Source organism: Netta rufina (genome assembly GCF_964035555.1).
Source record: "Netta rufina genome assembly, chromosome: 11".
Lineage (NCBI taxonomy): Eukaryota > Metazoa > Chordata > Aves > Anseriformes > Anatidae > Netta > Netta rufina.
The window spans coordinates 7,062,586-7,080,245 of NC_140134.1; the positions used below are offsets into that span (position 1 = coordinate 7,062,586).

At 58.4% G+C, this 17,660-nt stretch overlaps 1 protein-coding gene across 1 annotated transcript; it reads left to right on the forward strand.

Annotated features, from left to right (window-relative positions):
- Window positions 1-9,517: 9,517 nt before the first annotated feature.
- On the forward strand, window positions 9,518-10,480 carry FOXB1 (forkhead box B1; the record flags this gene model as incomplete). The annotated part of the gene is made up of 1 exon (XM_084293682.1): window positions 9,518-10,480. One exon carries the CDS (start codon window positions 9,518-9,520, stop codon window positions 10,478-10,480), a length of 963 nt encoding a protein of 320 aa, XP_084149808.1.
- Between the last annotated feature and the right edge of the window lie 7,180 nt (window positions 10,481-17,660).

Below are 17,660 nucleotides of genomic sequence, written 5' to 3' on the forward strand. Positions count from 1 at the left end.
GTCCCTTGCGAGGCGCGGCTGCGGTGCGAGCGGCAGGCACCTGCCGGCCCTTCCCCAACGCTGCTGGGCCAGCAGGAGCTCTCCTCCCGCTCCTCGTGCCGCAGCCTGGGCTTCCTCCAGCCCCCGGAGCTCCCTGGCTGTTTGAACCCTCCCACCCCGAGCTTTTAAGCCGCAGCTGCTCCTCTAAGCTCGGCAGCCCCGCTGTCCCCACGGCCGGCCGCGGCCAGCTCCCGGCGGCCCGACACCCGCTCGGAGGGGCCGGGGCGTCCCGCAGCCGAGCCGGGCCGGGCAGTCCCAGCTCCGTGGGCCCCGCTGCTCGGCACCGCACGGGACCCGGTGAAGCTGCAAGAGGAAAGCTGCCACGTATCCCATAATATGCCCTGTACCGCCGAGGAGAGCCGGCCCTTGAAGCCTTGAACAGGCCCCGCAGGGAGCGGGTAGGGCTCACGGCTGGCAGGGCAGGGCCGTGCCCAGGTGGTGGCGGGCCTCGGCCGGAGCCGCCCCCGCTGCCTCCCCTTTAACCTTCCCCCCCGCGCCCACGTAATTGAGATATCTTTTGTACTCGATGTGTCGTGAAATTAACGCCTAATTTATGTAATTAGTCAATTAGCTATAATTCTAGCATATGGTTCCAAATGCCCAGAAGGTGTTCTTGTTTCCCAGGTACTTATTTTGATGTCACGAAATGCAGCTAATTAATTTTACATGCATATTAATTTCAGATCTATTTAGCGGCTCCCTTTGTGAAGGCAGATTTAATATTTGTCTTTCCAACCTTTGCGGGCGCGCGGCGCTGACCCGAGCACGCTCCCGCCGCTCGCCCCCGCGGGCAGAGGCGCGCTCCCGGCGCCGGGGGGCTGGGGCCGGCCGGACCTTCCCGAGCACCCGCAGCCGGCGCGGGACGCGGCTATTCAATTTAAATCCGATTAATATTTAATATTAAACATTTCCGAGGGAATTTTTGTTTGTTTTTCGCGAAGCACAATATCCCACGGACATTTTTTTATTTTTTTTTTAAGGAGCCGCTCCCGACACGCCGCTCCCTGGGAAAATCACGGCGAGCCCCTACCCGCAGACCGGCGGTGCCGGCAGCCCCCGGCACGTCCCACCGCAGGGAGACGGCGCTCGGTTTCGGCCGGAGAGGCTCCTCCTCGGGCACCGTGTGCGGGGCCTGGAGGCGACCGCACGGCCCCGGCCCCCCCCCCGCTGCCGGGAGGAACCGGGCCGGGCCCGAGGCCGCACGGGCGGTGCCCGGCCCACGGCCACCGGGGGGCCGCGGGGCTGCGAGCGGGCGCGGCGGCGTCGAGCGGCCCTTTCAGGGCGCCTACGCAAGCGCTGTGGCGTCATAAAACTTTTATCCCTCTCCTGGATAAATTAATGAGCGATTTAATTAATAAAATCAGAGAGTAGTGTAAGTGCTATGATAATGAAGTTAAATGAGCGCGCAGTAAAATATTCACTAATCCGGCACATTGGCAAATGCCCCCTTAATTCTGCTTAGCACTAAAAGGGTTTTGAGCACCATAATGAGATTCCTCTGTCTGCTAATTAATTGACACTCTCCTGAATATTCATATGTGCTAGCACCAATACGTTCCTAATTGCACCGTGGAATGGATCTCAGAGGAAAGTAAATCGCCATAGACTTAATTAAAATAATGTATGCCAGCTCCAGCCCGCTGAAGATGAGACATTTGCCATCAAGCGGGGTAAGGAAGTGGCACCTGGTTTGCAGCGAAAAACGAGGAGGAAAGCGTTATCCCTCCCGGCTGCAGCCGGCAGGGCTGCGAGGTGCCGGCGCCCCCCCGCGTCCCCCCGGCCCAGCAGCGCCCGGCTCAGGGCTGCGGGGGCCGCTGGGGGCCCGCGGGGCCCGGCCGGGCTGTGCGGGGAGCGGGCGGCACCGGGCGAGGGCGGGCAGCGCTGTGCGGGGCCGTGCGGGGAGAGGAGGGGCGGAGGAGGAGGGCGGCGGGCAGGCGGGATGCAGGGGGAGCAGCCGCGCCTGGAAACTTTTCCTGCAGGGGAGTCCGCTGCCTTTGAAGGCGGCTCTCGGCACGGATCGCTCTCCGCACCTCCACACTAATACCCAGAGCTAATATCGGACATCCAAATCGTTCCGCTGCTCACAGCGCGGCGACTTTGAGCCGCCACTGCCTGCCGCGGCCTGCGCCTGCCGCCTCCTGGGCCTGGAGGGGCCGGGGCCACCCCCGTGTCCCCCGCCCGGGCCCGGGGCCACCCCCGTGTCCCCCCGCCGCGCCCCGCCCGGCCCCGCGGCTTCCCGGAGACGGCGGCTGGTGAAAAGCACCACAGGTTAGGAACTCCAAAGAGTTTATCCGAAGAGATACAAATGCATATTTATTATACACATGTAGGCATTAACAATGTAAATTCCACCGCCAGCACTTGCTGGTTGTTTATTCATTAGATCTTTAGAAAATCTACATTGCCCGCAGCCAGTGGGGAGACAGCGCGAAAGGCGCGAGTGCCTCGCCCCGCCACCAGCCCCGGGGGCTGGGAGGGACAACCGGGGGTCGGGGGGACAGCCGGGGGCCGGGGCACAGCCGGGGACCGGGGGGGACAAGCGGGCACGGCCCGAGCGGCGGCCCACGGCGCGGGACCCGGGGCGCTCCCCGCTGCGGCGGAGCCCCCGGCCCCGAGCCCCGCCAGTCGCGTGGGGTTTTTTTGGCCTTTCATTGCCACGGAGAGCCTTTGCTCGCCAAAAGAAAAAGTCAAATCCTTTCCTCTGTGGCTGATTAAATGCCGTGTCGCCCAGGAAGAAAGGCACAGCAAGAAATACGGGGGAAGAAACCGCTGCGGGGAAACCTTGCTGAGCACGGCCGGGAAGGGAAGGGAAGGGAAGGGAAGGGAAGGGAAGGGAAGGGAAGGGAAGGGAAGGGAAGGGAAGGGAAGGGAAGGGAAGGGAAGGGAAGGGAAGGGAAGGGAAGGGAAGGGAAGGGAAGGGAAGGGAAGGGCAGCTCCCGCCTCCCGCGGTTGCACGGTGGAGGCAGGCTGGAGGCTGCCCGCGGGCCTCGGGAAGTGCTCGGCGGGACGGCCGGGCTGGCCCTGCCGACGCCCCCTTCCTTGCCCTTCCTTCCCCTTCCCTTCCCCTCCCCGCCCGCACTCCCCGAGCTCTCCCCTGGCGGGCCCGTGCTGCGGCGGGCTGGGGGCCCGAGCTCCGCCCGCAGGAGACCAAGGGCCGGGGAGCCCCGGCGGGCGGTGCTGCCCCGCGGCGGGGCCGGCGGGGGGGGAGGAGGAGGAGGAGGAGGAGGAGGGGAGGAAGAAGAGGGAAGGAGGGAGGGGGCCCCTGGCGGCGGCCCCGCCTGCCCCCCCTGCAGCTCGGTGGGTGGCGGCCGGGGGCGGCGGCGTGGGCAGGGCGGGAGGGGCGGGGGCGCTCCGGCGGCGAGGGGCCGGGCGGGGGCCGCCCCGCAGCCGCAGCCGCCCCGCAGCCGCAGCCCACCCGCATCCAGCCGGGCCCCGCCGCGCTCTCGGCCGCGCCGTGCGGCTGCGCTTTGCAAACCCGTCCCCGGCGGCGGGGGGCAGGCGGGCAGTGCAGGCTCGGACCCTGATGAGAGCTCGGCTCGTCGCAGACTTCACACGACGCCGGGAAATGCCGCTCTTAAAGCCTGCGTGGGTCTGAGCTCTGCAAACGGTTATTGCCCTCGGCGTTAAAGAGGGGAAATAACCGTAACGTGCGCGCCATTATTCTTGTGGCTGTGCGCTTTAAAGTCATCGTCAATTGTCATAAAAACCATTTCCCGATGTTTGGCCAAGTAATAACTCCGTAATTTAACGGGGACTCAGCCCGGCGGCGCGGGACCGCAGCCCGGGGCCGATCGTGCCCCGCAGCGAGTGCTGGAGCTGCGCCCCTGCTGCTGCTGGCGGCGGGGGCTGAGCAGCTGAGGGAGGGCATGGAGCGGGCTGCTCTGCAGAGAAAGGCGCATACAAAAAAAAATAAAATAAAAATAGAAAAACTAAAAAGAAGGAAAGAGAAAGGAAAATCAAGTTTGCTCCACCCAGCTATTAACCAAAACACAATACCTTTTTCTGGGTGGTACTGCACAGAAGTTGATTCAGTTTTGACAATGTTGTTTAGCTATCATTTGCTATTTTGAATGAATGGGAGCAATCCCCCTTTTTACAACAGTTGTTTCCTATTATGGAGAGGTGCAGCAGTTGAGGGCAGACATGTGAAAGTGGCTGTTTGATTCCCTTTTTCATCCCCCTGACCCTGCCTTTGTCCCTCCTCACCCTGGGAATGTCACGCCTCACTACTTCACTTTGAGATGCTCTAGAAAGTGGCTTTGTTATTCCCTTTTAGACATACACGAAATTGTTCTCATTCCCCCTGCTGTAAAAGATACTTCAAATTGGGACTCGGTTCACAAGTGCAATGCAATTTGGCTTAGCTCAACCTTTGTTCTGCTTGTACAAATGACCAAACAGTGCACACATTATACAGTTGATCTACTGCTCCCTTTACACCAGAGTTAGGGGCTGGGAGAAAAGCAAGTTAATCCCTTCAATACTAAGGTGGCATTTTCAATATTTCCTACAATGCGAAAAAGAGAAGAGAGGGCAGCTTGAAATGCGACATTTATTTAAAAGAGAAGATTAAAAAGAAAAAGTTTGCGAAGCCTCCCCTGATACTTCTCCAAATAAATTAATAAACAAACCAACAAGTCTCAAACGTGTAGAGAAATACTCCAGTGCCTCCGGGAAGGGAAGGGAAGGGAAGGGAAGGGAAGGGAAGGGAAGGGAAGGGAAGGGAAGGGAAGGGAAGGGAAGGGAAGGGAAGGGAAGGGAAGGGAAGGGAAGGGAAGGGAAGGGAAGGGAAGGGAAGGGAAGGGAAGGGAAGGGAAGGGAAGGGAAGGGAAGGGAAGGGAAGGGAAGGGAAGGGGCGCACCCCCGCAGGGGCGGACAGCCGCTACGGGGGCCCTGCAGAAGCCGGGGCTCAAGTACTCGTGGTGTCGGCCCCCCCCGTGAGCCCCGCATCCCTCGGAGCCGTCCCAGAAAAGTCCCGGAGGGCTGGAGGGGGGGCTGCGGCGCTGCGCTTCGCCGCCCGGGGATCTGCCCTGCGGCAGGCGGAGCGCAGAGGTAGAAGGGCGCCCCGGGCAAGCGGCTCTGGGCCCGAAGGCCTGCTCCGGGGCTACGGGCGGCCGAAGGACGGGGTGCGCCCGGGCAAAAGGAGCGCGACCGGAGCGCGGCCCCGCGGCAGCCACCGGGGTTCTGAGTTTTGGCAGCCCCGGCTACACGCTTGCCCCGGGTTCACGCTTGCCCCGGGCCTGGCTGCCCCCGGTCAGGCGGCCCGAGAACGAGCACCGAGCGAGCAGGGACGCCCAAGCCCGTCTGTCCTGGGGCACCGACCGCCCCCCGACCCACCGCCGGCGGCGGCACAACGGGGCCACGGTGCTCGGCCGCCGTCGGCAAGCCAACACGGCAACAGGAGCCGCAGGAAGGCCGTGCCGTGCCGTGCCGTGCCGTGCCGTGCCGTGCCGTGCCGTGCCGTGCCGTGCCGTGCCGTGCCGTGCCGGCGGAGCCCAGCGGCCGGGCAGCAGCACCGGCACGGTGCGGGTCCTGAGCAGCTCGGCGGCGATCGGGACACGGGGTCGGGGAGCCGCTCTCCGCTCAGCGCTGACAGACAGGGGGAGTTTGTTTAGCGCTCGAGGCGAACGGAACAAAATCCTTTTGAAAGGGCGCTAAGTAGTTTCACGCCAAAGTGGCGGATTTGGTAAAGAATGTGCGGTGGGACAAAGCCCCGCCGCGCTCCCTCCGTCGGCCGCAGCGCTCGGGACGCCTGGCCGGGCAAGGGAGCCCACAGAAAGGCGGGGGACCCAAAGCCCTCCGCTTCCTTCTCCCTCCCGGCCCCCGAGCAGCGGTGAGAAGCAGAACTATCACAAAAAAAAGGAAAGAAAAAAAAAAAAGAAAGACAGCGAGGCTTAGCCGAAATGCAGCCGCAGCCCGCAGCCCGCAGTTGACTTTCCAAAACGGGGAAAGCTTGCTCAGAGCCTGGCATTGTGTTCCGCAGCCTAGGAAACCCTAAGAAGCTGGTACTTCCCTCCTCCCTTCTCTTTTCTCCCAACCGGTTTGTAAATATTAACAAGGTTGTGTGAGCTATTCTCTCACACAGAGTGGATTTTTTTTTTTTTTATCCTCGGAAAACTTCTTGGCTTCCCCCCGCAGCCCCTCTCGCACTCCTCCCCTCTGCAAAGCAACACACCTGCCTGCAGCCACAAGGATTCAAAATCAATATTGTATTTGTCACTTTTCTGTCTCCTTTTCCTCTCTCAACAGCCCCGCTTGCCACTGAAGCGAATTGTGGATTTATGGAGGAAAATTAGCATAAATTATTACCAAATCTGTAAACGTGTGTGGTCTTGCTTGTGGGAAAGGGGGCTATTGCGAACCTTCCATGCAGAAAGGTGGTCCGTGATGGGCTCCATGCAAGGGCTGAATGGCCGCTGCACGAAATACATTTCCATTGGGTCCGCACATTGATATAATTGACTTATGTGTATTTTATACAGTTTTCCCAACACTTCCCCTGAGCTCCTTATTTGAATTAGGCTTCAGAAAAACGGCTATTTGTTTTGGTTTGCCACACAATGGATTTGGCTTCATTTTGCTACACTCGCACTTGCCCCCTCCCCTCCTCCCTCCCGGCCGGGGGCTCTCTCGCCGAGCTCCGCCGCAGCCCCGCACCGCCCGGCCGCGCCGCTGGCTGCGCTGCACGGGGGCGAGGCGCGGGGCTCCCAGCACGCTGCTGCGCTCCGGGCAGGACCCGGGCCGCGCCCAGGCAGCCCTCAGCTGCTCTCGGAGCACCGACACAAATCCACTTCTCTTTAACTTTACGGATTGCGGGGTCACCGTTGCGCCAGCGTAGTTACCCCCCCCTCCCCCTTTTCTTCGAGAATAAAAGGTGCCGGCAAAAAGAAGGAGGAAAGAATTTGTCAGCCCGGGACTTTTATTGACTCCCGCGCTGCTCCTGAGCTCTCTGGTTGACAGCACGAACGTGGGCTGGGCGACACGCGCGGAGCGGGGATGCTCAGGAGCGCCGGGGCTGAAGCGAGGGGGGGGTCGGCGGGGCCCGTTAGACCCAGGTCTCGGGGGGCTCTATTTCAAAGCCAGCAGCCTTCGGCCCGGTGTCCTAGGGGACGCCGGGAGGAATCCGTCCCCTCCGCAGAGCGCTGCGCTGCCTTTGCTGCCCTCTGACAAGCGCCCTCCGGCTCAGCGCCCCCCGGGCCGCTCTGTGCGGGGGGGCCGTGCTGCGGGGCTCCTGCCGGAGGGCCGCGGGGCCGGGCCCGGCTCCTCGCCTTCCCGGAACCGCCCTTCTTTGCCCCGTTACTCTCTAAAGGACGTCGTGGCGCGAGAGAGGGGGATTAGACGGCACCGGGGGCTGCGCGGGGGGCCCGGCTCCAGCCGCTGAGGGCCCGGCGCCCCCCGGCAGGGGCTGCCCCCCCCCGAGGCTGCCCCCCCGCCGGCTCCGAGCCAACGCGGGCCCGGCCGGAGGAGCCGCTCGGGCAGGCAGGCGGCCGGGCGCTCCCTCCCCCGCCGCCCTTATTTTTGCTGAATTAAGAAGGTGACATTATTCTTTTCTTCAAGTGCTTCTGTTAATATTGAAAAACGTGCGCTTGCATTTCAAGCGGGCGCGCTCAGCCTCAGCGGCCGTTTCAATATTAATGAAATTGTTTAATCTCCTAAATTCGTCGTGTTTAAGTTACGTTTTGGTGAGTTACTGCCCGGCTCCGAAAATACCGTTGCTGGAGGGGACGTGCGCTCACCACGAAGGGTCCCTCCCTCCGGGGCTTGCTGCCCCCGAGCCGCTCCTTCGCTCCTGGCTCGGGGCGGCCGCGGGGCCGTGCCGGGTGCCGGCCGCCTTCCCCTGCCTGCCCGGCGCGTTGGGGCCGGAGCCCGCGGGCCGCGCGGCCGGCAGCGGAGCGGCTCGTCTGGGATCGGGCGGCGCTGCCCGGCGGGAGGGCGGCGGAGCGGAGGCAGCCGCAGCCCGGCCGTCGCCTCTCGCACACGCACACGGGCAGCCAGACGGACACACGCACCCAGACGGACACGCACACGCACACACGTGGCCGCACGCCCCGCCCGAGGCACGCCGAGCACCGCCGGGCCGAGGCCGCCCGCACGGCCCGCACCGGCCGCCCCCGAGAGGCCCCGCGGGACGCCCCCGGCCGCGGCCCCACGCCTGCCCCCGGCCCCCCCGGTCCCGGCCCGAGGGGGTCGCGGAGCCGGAGCAAGGCGGTGCCGGGGGGGCAGGAAGGCGGCAAACCGAGCCGGGCGTCGAGGAGCCCCCCCCCGGCTCTCTCCCCGCAAGAAGCCTTCGCGAGCGAGGCCGTGCTCGCCCGGGTTTGGCACAGAGAAAGTCCCTCGTTACGGGCAAAAAGGCTCGCCTCGAGTTAGCCAACACCACAAATCAGATAACAATGCAGAACAAACAGAATACCACAGCCGAGCAATTTCCATGTCAAACATCCCACTGCTCAGTAGCTCCATTTGTAAGTGTGAATTGCAGACTAAGCTTCCTGCAAAGTCCACAGAAAGGTTAGTGCATACCTTCACCCCCACCCCAGTTACTGGGTACCATCACACTGCAATTCCGCTGGCGGAGCCTTTTCACCCCTCGCCTTGTCTTCAAATGGAAATGATTCCTATTGGCCCAAGGTGTCCATGTAAATAGGTGTAAATGAAACCAGATTATGCCTTTCTCTCAGCCCCCTCCTCCCGCTGCCCTCCCCCTCCTCCCAAGGCGATTGTCATATGATAGCAAAGAAGTGGCACATTAATGAAGCGCCTCTACAGGGGTCTTTTCTGCTCATGTCACCACATAAAACTATCAGATGGTTAGAGGAAGGACATGGAGGCAACTACTTAGCTCATCTCGGCTGCGGAGAAGCGAAGGAGCCTTCGCTTCAGCCCAGCTGCCGGTGGTGTAAAAGCAGCTGCTTCAGCCCGCGGAGGAGCAGGGAGGGGTGCGCCGGAGGATTCCCCCAGCCGCGCCGAGCCAGCTCGCTGCCTGCCCGGGACTACCGCGGGGCCGAGCGACCGGGAAGGGGGCGAGAGAGGCGCCGGAGAACCGGGCTGGGAAGGAGCCCCGCGTCCCAGCCGCGTCCCGGATGCGGACTGTCAACTTCCAGCAACTTTAAGGTGGGCGTACGCGGGGCTGGCGCGGCGCGGCGCGGTGCGGGACGGGGCGGGCGGGGAGGCGATGCGAGGGGGTCCCCTCGTCGCCGAGGCCGGGCGGCAGAGCGACCTCCGGGGCCAGCCGGCGGGCGGGGAGGCCGGGGCGCGGAGAGGGGCACGGCGCCGTTCCCCCGCCGGCGCTGCGCGGCCCCGGGCCGCTCCCCCCTGGCCCCGCTCCGCCCCGGAGGGCCGAGGCCCCTTCCCCGCGCCCCTGCCCCTGCCCCGCTTTCCCCACGGCCGGCCGGGAGCCGGTGCGAGCCCGTGGCGCTCACCCTCCGCCCCCCTCCCTGTCGCTGCCCTTCCGCAGATCCCCGCGGCTCCCCTAGCGAAGATGCCTCGCCCGGGCAGAAACACGTACAGCGACCAGAAGCCTCCCTACTCCTACATCTCCCTGACCGCCATGGCGATCCAGAGCTCCCCGGAGAAGATGCTGCCCCTGAGCGAGATCTACAAGTTCATCATGGACCGGTTCCCCTACTACCGGGAGAACACGCAGCGCTGGCAAAACTCCCTGCGCCACAACCTCTCCTTCAACGACTGCTTCATCAAGATCCCGCGCCGCCCCGACCAGCCGGGCAAGGGCAGCTTCTGGGCGCTGCACCCCAGCTGCGGGGACATGTTCGAGAACGGCAGCTTCCTGCGGCGCCGCAAGCGCTTCAAGGTGGTCAAGTCGGACCACCTGGCCCCCAGCAAGCCGGCCGACGCGGCGCAGTACCTGCAGCAGCAGGCGAAGCTGCGGCTCAGCGCCCTGGCCGCCACGGGCACCCACCTGCCCCAGATGTCCACCTACAACCTCGGCGTGTCGCAGCCGTCCAGCTTCAAGCACCCCTTCGCCATCGAGAACATCATCGCCCGAGAGTACAAGATGCCCGGGGGGCTCGCCTTTTCCACCATGCAGCCCATGCCGGCCGCCTACCCGCTCCCCAACCAGTTGACTACGGTGGGCAGCTCCATCGGCACGGGCTGGCCCCACATGTACGGCTCCGGCATGATCGACACCGCCACCCCCATCTCCATGGCCAGCGGCGAGTACGGCGCCTACGGCGTGCCCATCAAGCCGCTCTGCCACGGGGGGCAGACTTTGCCGGCCATCCCCGTCCCCATCAAGCCGACCCCCGCCGCGGTGCCGGCCCTGCCCGCCCTGCCCGCGCCCATCCCCACCATCCTCTCGAACTCGCCGCCCTCCCTCAGCCCCACGTCCTCGCAGACGGCCACCAGCCAGAGCAGCCCGGCCACCCCCAGCGAGACTCTGACCAGCCCGGCGCCCGCCCTGCACTCGGTGGCCGTGCACTGACCCGCGCCGCCCGCCTCTCCCCGCGCCCCTCCGCTCCGCTCCGCTCCGCTCCGCTCTCCTCCCTTCCTCGCAAGCCGGGAACCTCCCCGCGGCAGGCCGAGGGTGGCGGCCAGGCGGGCTGCCTCGGCACCGCTGCCCTACCCTAACTTTGGCCTCGGCTGCCCGGAGGCGAAGCGAAGCGAAGCCGCCCGCCGGCGGCCCGAAGGGGCTGCGGGCACCCTGGCCGGGCAGGACGCTGGGCGAGCCTGGCCCGGCGCTGCCTTCTGCCCTTCCTTTGTCTGGGGACGGGCAGGGGCTTAGACAGGACCTATCCTAAAATCCACGACCGGCGTGGCACGGCTGCGGCTCCCTGCCCGAGAGCAGCGACGCTTCTCCAGCCTCCCTCCGAGTAGGAAACCCGCGGACCCCGCGACCCCGGCAGGCGCCCGGGTCCCTTGTGCGGCTGCGGGACCGGCTGCGGGGCTGCCCCGCAGAGGACCAGGAGCGCAGCCGGGGTAGGGCAGGCGCCGTGCAATGGGCACGCAGCAGCGGTGTTCAAAGCGCCCGCTCCCGTGTAAATACTGGGCTTGCATCTGTACTGTAAGTCACACGAGGTCCCCTTCGCAGTACCTGTTGTAACGTGGGTGTCTGCCATAGTTTGCAGGTGGAAGAGAAGGCGAAGGCGATTTGTCTGTTAACTTCCGATTCATTTGAAGGTTGGGGGAGCTGGGGGGGTTCTTTCTTTGCTAATTCTGCAGCTGTTCATTCCATAGCTTCCAAACCAACAATACCAATAAAAATAAACCTGTCACAACCACACCACCCCGTGTAGCTTAAGGAACGCTGCTGCAGTCCCTGCAGCAGCACGGCGAGGGTGGACTGCGGAGGTAACCCTCGCTTCTGCTGGAGCCTTGCAGGTGGGAGAGAGGGGGCTAGGGAAACTGTACATGTTTGTCAATAGGAATGATTATAAAACGTGTAAAATGCACTTTTGTTTGAAATACTTTCTAGTTCTAGGTAGTTTGCTGGAAACTGAACTGTTCTGTCGTGAACTGCTTAAGTTAAGGAAAAGAAAAAAGAAAAAAGCCACAAGCAGCGTTAGCGTCTATCAAAACTGTAAAGAAATTTCTTTTTAACCTTTTTCTTCCTGTACAGAATGAGCATGACATTTTAAGTATTGATGTTCTCGTTCCCAGCATGTGTGTTTTAAAACAAAGGTAAAAAAAAAAAAGTGTCTACGTTAAATTATGAACCTAGTCGTCCAAATAATATTTTCTCATTAAAATATGTAAATGCAGATACAGTTTCTTATTTGTCTTTTTGAAGAGTTTACACTAGAAAAGTAAAGCATTAGTTCACAAAAAAGAAATGACCTTATTCCAATATTGAAATAATCTAAAGAGTATTTGCACGGGAGGTTACTATAAATGCAGTTAGTAACACAGCGGAGCATGTTCGATAAAATCGTCATTACCGCCGCTTTCCCGCAGACATTGCACAAAGCATGTTCTGTGTATTCTATGTATCTGTCTATACACACACCTATATGCTCATGCACACACATCGAGGCGTTCATCTCCTGTACTGAGCTACAAACACGTACTAATTTATGCTCATGTGTATCTGCATACTTCCAGTTAATTTTTCTCTAAAAAGTAGAAAAAAATAGTGAACTTCTACAACACAAAGTAAACATAAAAGAGAAAAAAAATCTTTAAAGTACTAATTAGTTTTTAAGGCACAGAACACTGAATTTCAGCAGTTTCAGTGTTTCTTATGAAAGGCTTATATAAAATCTTACATCAAAATATATCAAAATCTTTTCTGAGTAAAAGAGGAATCTTGCAGCTTTCTTCTCGTTAACTTCTCGAAGCATTGCCCTTGCTTCAGCTGCTGCTAGTAATTCCCCCTCTCTACTAATCACACTTTTTCAGAAGAAAAACAAAAAGCGAGCAAACAAACAAAACCCACTAAGTCGCCAACCGTAACACTTAGGATTTATCCGTTTTTCCGTCAGCCAATGCACGGTCCCGTCTAACCAGGGAGGCCAGCGAGGCACACTGAGAACTGGATGCCGGGCACCTTCCGGGGGGGTTCTGCAGTTCTTGTGGGGATTTTGCAAGGATTCTGCAATTGCTAAAAACGCCACATGCAACCTAGAGAAATTAGCAAAGAGGTGTCTCGGGACGAGCGGCCAGCAACGTGGTTACGGGACGACTGAATACTTAAACGCTTATTAGAAAGCGACCGACATTGTATTCTAATGAGCCGACGGGATTCACTGATTCTACGTTCGCGATTTTACAGAGATCTGTCCCTGCCTGATCTCTGAATTTCTGGACCATGAACAGCACAAGGGACATCCCCGTTTCCTGAGTACCTACAGCGAGGTACTTGCGAAAGTTTTAAGATTAATGTAGAGGGTAATTAATCCAGTCGCGACCATTTTTGAAAAGAGAACGGATCCCACACACAGAAAAAAGGTGGAAAATACATGAATCATTGGGCTGATTAAAATGCATGAAGCTGCTAAAGCTTGTCAGATGGGGGACAACTGAACTCATTCATCAAGTCCAACCCACGATTATATCAACACGATCAGCTAAAGAAAGCATTCAAAACTTATCACGAGATCAATGGACACATAACTCGACAAACTTTTCCTAAACAAGCGATGACCTACATTTTTAAACGACGAGGACTCTCCTTCTCTCTCTCTTTTTTTTTTTCTTTTAGGGTCTAGCACTCAGAACAAATCCTCAAAGATGAAAGCCGACCTCAGCTAAGAAGAAGAAGGAGAAAAAGAAAGAGATGAAGAAGGAGAAGAAGAAGAAACACTTTCAGGGTCTTTTTAGACTACCCAGTCAGCGGCGGAGAGTGCGACCTGCCGAGCTGCTGCCCCGTCTTTAGCAGGCGCAGCGCCCGCCCCGCTCCGCGCCCCTCCGCGCCCGCCGGCCGCTGGCTTCCAACAAGTGCGCGGCTCGGCGCGTCGCCTGAATTTACTGCTCCGACTTGGTAAATCTCCCCAATGGCTCAAGTCCAATGTCAATAAACACAGATCTGAAGCAGAGCAGCGAGAGACAACGGCGGGGAGGGAAGGAAGGGGCGAAGGGGTGCGAGGGATCAGCCGTGGCCGCGCTCGGCACCAGGTTAGGGTAGGAGGGGGGGAGGCATTTATTTCTCTTTTGTGTTATTTGCCAATGAGACACGATAAGCTAAGCGCGGCCGATGCAAAGAGGCACTACCCAAAGACTCTTTTCCTTCCGAGGATGCGCTTGAGCCCGGGCGCCCAAGGTAAGCGCTCCCAGCGGGTCGCGCTTGGCGGCTCGGGCTTCTGCTTCGTGCCAGAGCACGGGCTGCGCACCCATCCTCGCCGGGACAGTCCCTTTCCTCCCCCCTGCTTTTTTTTTTTTTTTTAATGATCATTTTCCTGCCCTCCCCTCGACGTGCGACAGGCCACCGCCCGCAGGAGCGGCTCCCAGCTGGCAGGCGGCCAGCAGCCGGCCCCGCCGCCGCTCCGGGAGCTCCGGGCCGGGGCTGCCCCGCGCCGGGACCCGGCCCCCGAGAGCCCGGAGCCGGGAGCCCGGAGCCGGCCGCGCTCCTCGGGAGGGGCAGCGCCAAGCGCCGCGGCAGCCTCCGTGCGGCTCAGCGCTGCGGCTTAATATAAATGTCACTCTGGGGGGCTTTTTTTGTTTTCGTTTTCTTTTTGGTAACAAAAAAAAAAAAGGAAAAAAAAAGAAAAAAAAAAGGCTGTGAAGCCGCGGAGGGGCTGTATTTGTTTCTTTTAAACTAACAACAAATTATCTAATTAATATGTTTCAATTACAGCATGAAAAAGAGAGGCTTTGGACCGCCTGCAGTGGGTTTACAATAGCCCCAGAGCCCACTATAAGAATTTACAATAACTTCACATCTGTTTCTTTATTTCCCACTTTTCGAGTCTAAAACTCCTCTCGAAATCACTTCAAACCGTGGCCCAAGTTATGAAATATGGTCTCTCTGCCAGGAAAAAAAAAAGGTGGAAAGAAAAAAAGGACAAAACTTTGCAGATCGAGGCTTCATTTGCAAGCTAGAAAGTGAAAGCCCCATTGAAGAGCATTAAACAAATATATTAGAATTCTGTCACTTTATGCAATTGAGTAGATCAAATAAAGGGTCCCAGGCCACTTCATTCACTCTCATTCACTTGAATAGAAAATGCAAAGAATAGCAAACCTAGACTGGGCCACCGATGTAGATTTAGCCCTTTTTTTCTAAGAGACAAAAAGGCTGAATTTTCACAAACACATTGCTGACTCGGGGACTAGGAAACCAGCACTGAAACCCCTTTGGAATTTAAATTCATTTTATCTTCCTCTCTCTTTCTGGGTCCGTTTGCGCTACAGCGCAGGCTGCACCAGCACCCTTGTTTGCAAAGAATACAATGCCACACAACAAAAACCGCAGGCTCCAGATTTACCACGCCGAGCCATGGTGCGGTTCGGGAGATAACGTTTTTATTTAGGAGCAAGAAAGGGGAGAGGCGAGAACACCGGCCAGCAGCCCACACAGCCCCTCCGTGGGGAGCGCGGTGCAGGGCTCCGCGTGGCAGCCCCATGCCAGGCATGGCCATGCTCCCGGTGGAGAGGCCGCAGAGAGCAGCCCGTGGAGCACCGTACCCCTGCTGCCAGCTGTGCCCAGCCGTGCACAGCCCGGCCCTGCTGCTGTGGGCCAGGCGGTGGCCGAGCCGCATGGCTGCTGCCGCAGTCACCGAGCTGCTCGCAAGGCCAAGGCGTGCCTCCTCGGTAGGTGCTGCCAAACAAGGGCTCTTGGTTTTGTGCTGCCAAGAAGGGCCTCGGCGTTTATTAAGTAGTAACTGGAGTATTTTGCATTAATTAGAGCAGCTCCGCAGAGAGATGGTACAGCCACGAATCGTCTTGCAGCACAGGAGAAGCCTCTGCTTTCCCACTCCCCCAGCTAGCACGGCACAGCCAGTGCAAACCATCCCACGTACCAGGCTTATTTGTCAATATTAACTTAGATGCATTTTTCCTGGTGATGAAATGACAGCACCTCGGGGGGTTGCGGCTTTGCACCCCCCCCCCCCCCCCCCCGGCTGGCTCTAAGGGCCTCAGGCTGACCACGGTGAAGCTGCCTTCCTGGCCTCTCCAAAGCATCACTGGCCTTAGTGCCTGCCACAACATCCAGGACCTCCTGCTCCCAGGACTGCTCCCCCAAGCCGGCCCACCCGTTAGCTCCATGTTTTAACAGCCTCGGCTATTCATTACAGCGCAATTTTTTTCCTACCATCAGCAGTGCTGCCACATCTCCAACCGAACGTGAAACAAATACAAACTTGGCGGAAATACCCCAAAAGGCACCACCGCCTCCGTTTAGAAATTCCTGAACATCAGCGTGCACCATGCCACCCAGCTCTGGCCAAAAGCACGTGCTGGAAATGTCAGGTCAATGCTAGGATGGATGGAAAAGCCTGTAGACCCTACACGCCTACAGTGTGCTGCAGGATATGGAGGTGGACGAAGCACCCATCTGGGAGCAGGGAAAGCAACGCTCCACTGCCAGCTGCAGATGGCAACCATCTCTTCAGACAATCACAAGCCCAGTTCTTTCACAGCACTGATTTGCATTTTTCTAGCAAGCAGAGCAATGTCTGTAACTGAGCCTCTCCCACCTCCTCCTGTATTTCTCTCCTGCTGTAGGCTTTGTGGACCTGGTAGAAACTCACTTGCAATCCCTCAGCTTCATGATGCAATCTCCTGGTAGCGGAGTGCTGAGGGGCTGCATGGTGCAGGCAGCACCCCAGGGCCGTTACGCGATGCTACTGCTTGTGTGCTGCAGAGCTCTCTCGCTGGGTGCTGCTGGGGTGGGCAGTGCCCTGCCCCCCTGCAGGCTGGGCTGTAGGAACATGACTTGCATCACCCCCTGCTCTCAGCTCCCCTTCGCGTCTGGCAGGGGTTATCAGCCTGCTCACGCCGAGTGCAAGGATGGGATTTGGCTGTATGAACCTGCTGAAGGAGCCCACAAACACAAATAATTTGTGTTTCCTTTTGATTTGTGCTTGATGCACTTGAGCCATGGCTGAAGATAATTTCACAATTAACCCTCCTAATTTCTAGGTTAAGAAACTTCTCTGGAGGATAGGAAAGGGAATCAAGAGGAGATTGATCCCTATTACATGTAAATGAGCTCCAAATTTATGTTTCGTTGGTGGCAATAAGAATGTTCTAACAGATTCCAACAGAGACCATTCTAATGAGACACTGACAGATAACAGTCCTGTTCACTTATTTATTGAGATACCACTTCCCTCGCTCCTCACCTTTCATAGATGTAAAAGGGTAGCTGCATCTGGAGGCTCTGAGAAGCAGATATGTTCCTGAAAGTATGTGGGTACAAGCTGCACACCACTAAGGTGCTTCCCCTGCTAGCCAAAGACATAGTTTTCAAGCAAGTCTTTGTCAACCATTCATTATTTGCAAGACAGGTGCCAGGGCTTTCTCCTGCAAAGAGAGCTACGGTGTATTTCAGGGGAAGACATGCACCTCTCGTAACAAACAGCTCTATAGGGAGGAAGAGCTCATGCCTTGCTGCTTGCCCTGCACTGCTGAGTTTTCTCACCTGATCACTCGTTCTGTCCTCTAGTCACAGCACAGCTGCCTGAGCCATGCTTGTGTACACTTCATACATTAACTATGGAATCCAGGGTAAAAATTTAATTCCATTAAAGTCAACAGAAACTTCCAAGTGATTTAAATGGAGCGAGGATTTCATACTCAGCTGTTCTCAGAACATTCTGAAGGTTTTCTAAGTAAGCAAGCCCTCTTCCCTTCTCTTGGCTGGGGGTCGCAATCAGCCAGTGGATGGGGTAGGTCACAGAGCACAGACGCAAGATCTGAAATGCTGCGTGGTTACAGGAGACAGCAAACGACAAACTATGTATGTTATCTCACTTTTTTCCTACTGTGTTAGTCTAGTGCTTTCAGACCATAAACCAGAAATGCTTTTTTGTTCTTAGCCACATCTACAGCCTATACCAACAGTAGTGGCAAAGGAAGGACCAAACTCTGAATACTGGGTTCTATGTTTCTCTCTTCTTTTCACAAAGTGCATCTCTGTTTTTTGAGAGCTTGGAGGAAGGAAGGGCAGCTGAAAATCCCCTTTCCAGATTGTCAGGGTAGATTTCAGGCTGTGGACTAAGCAA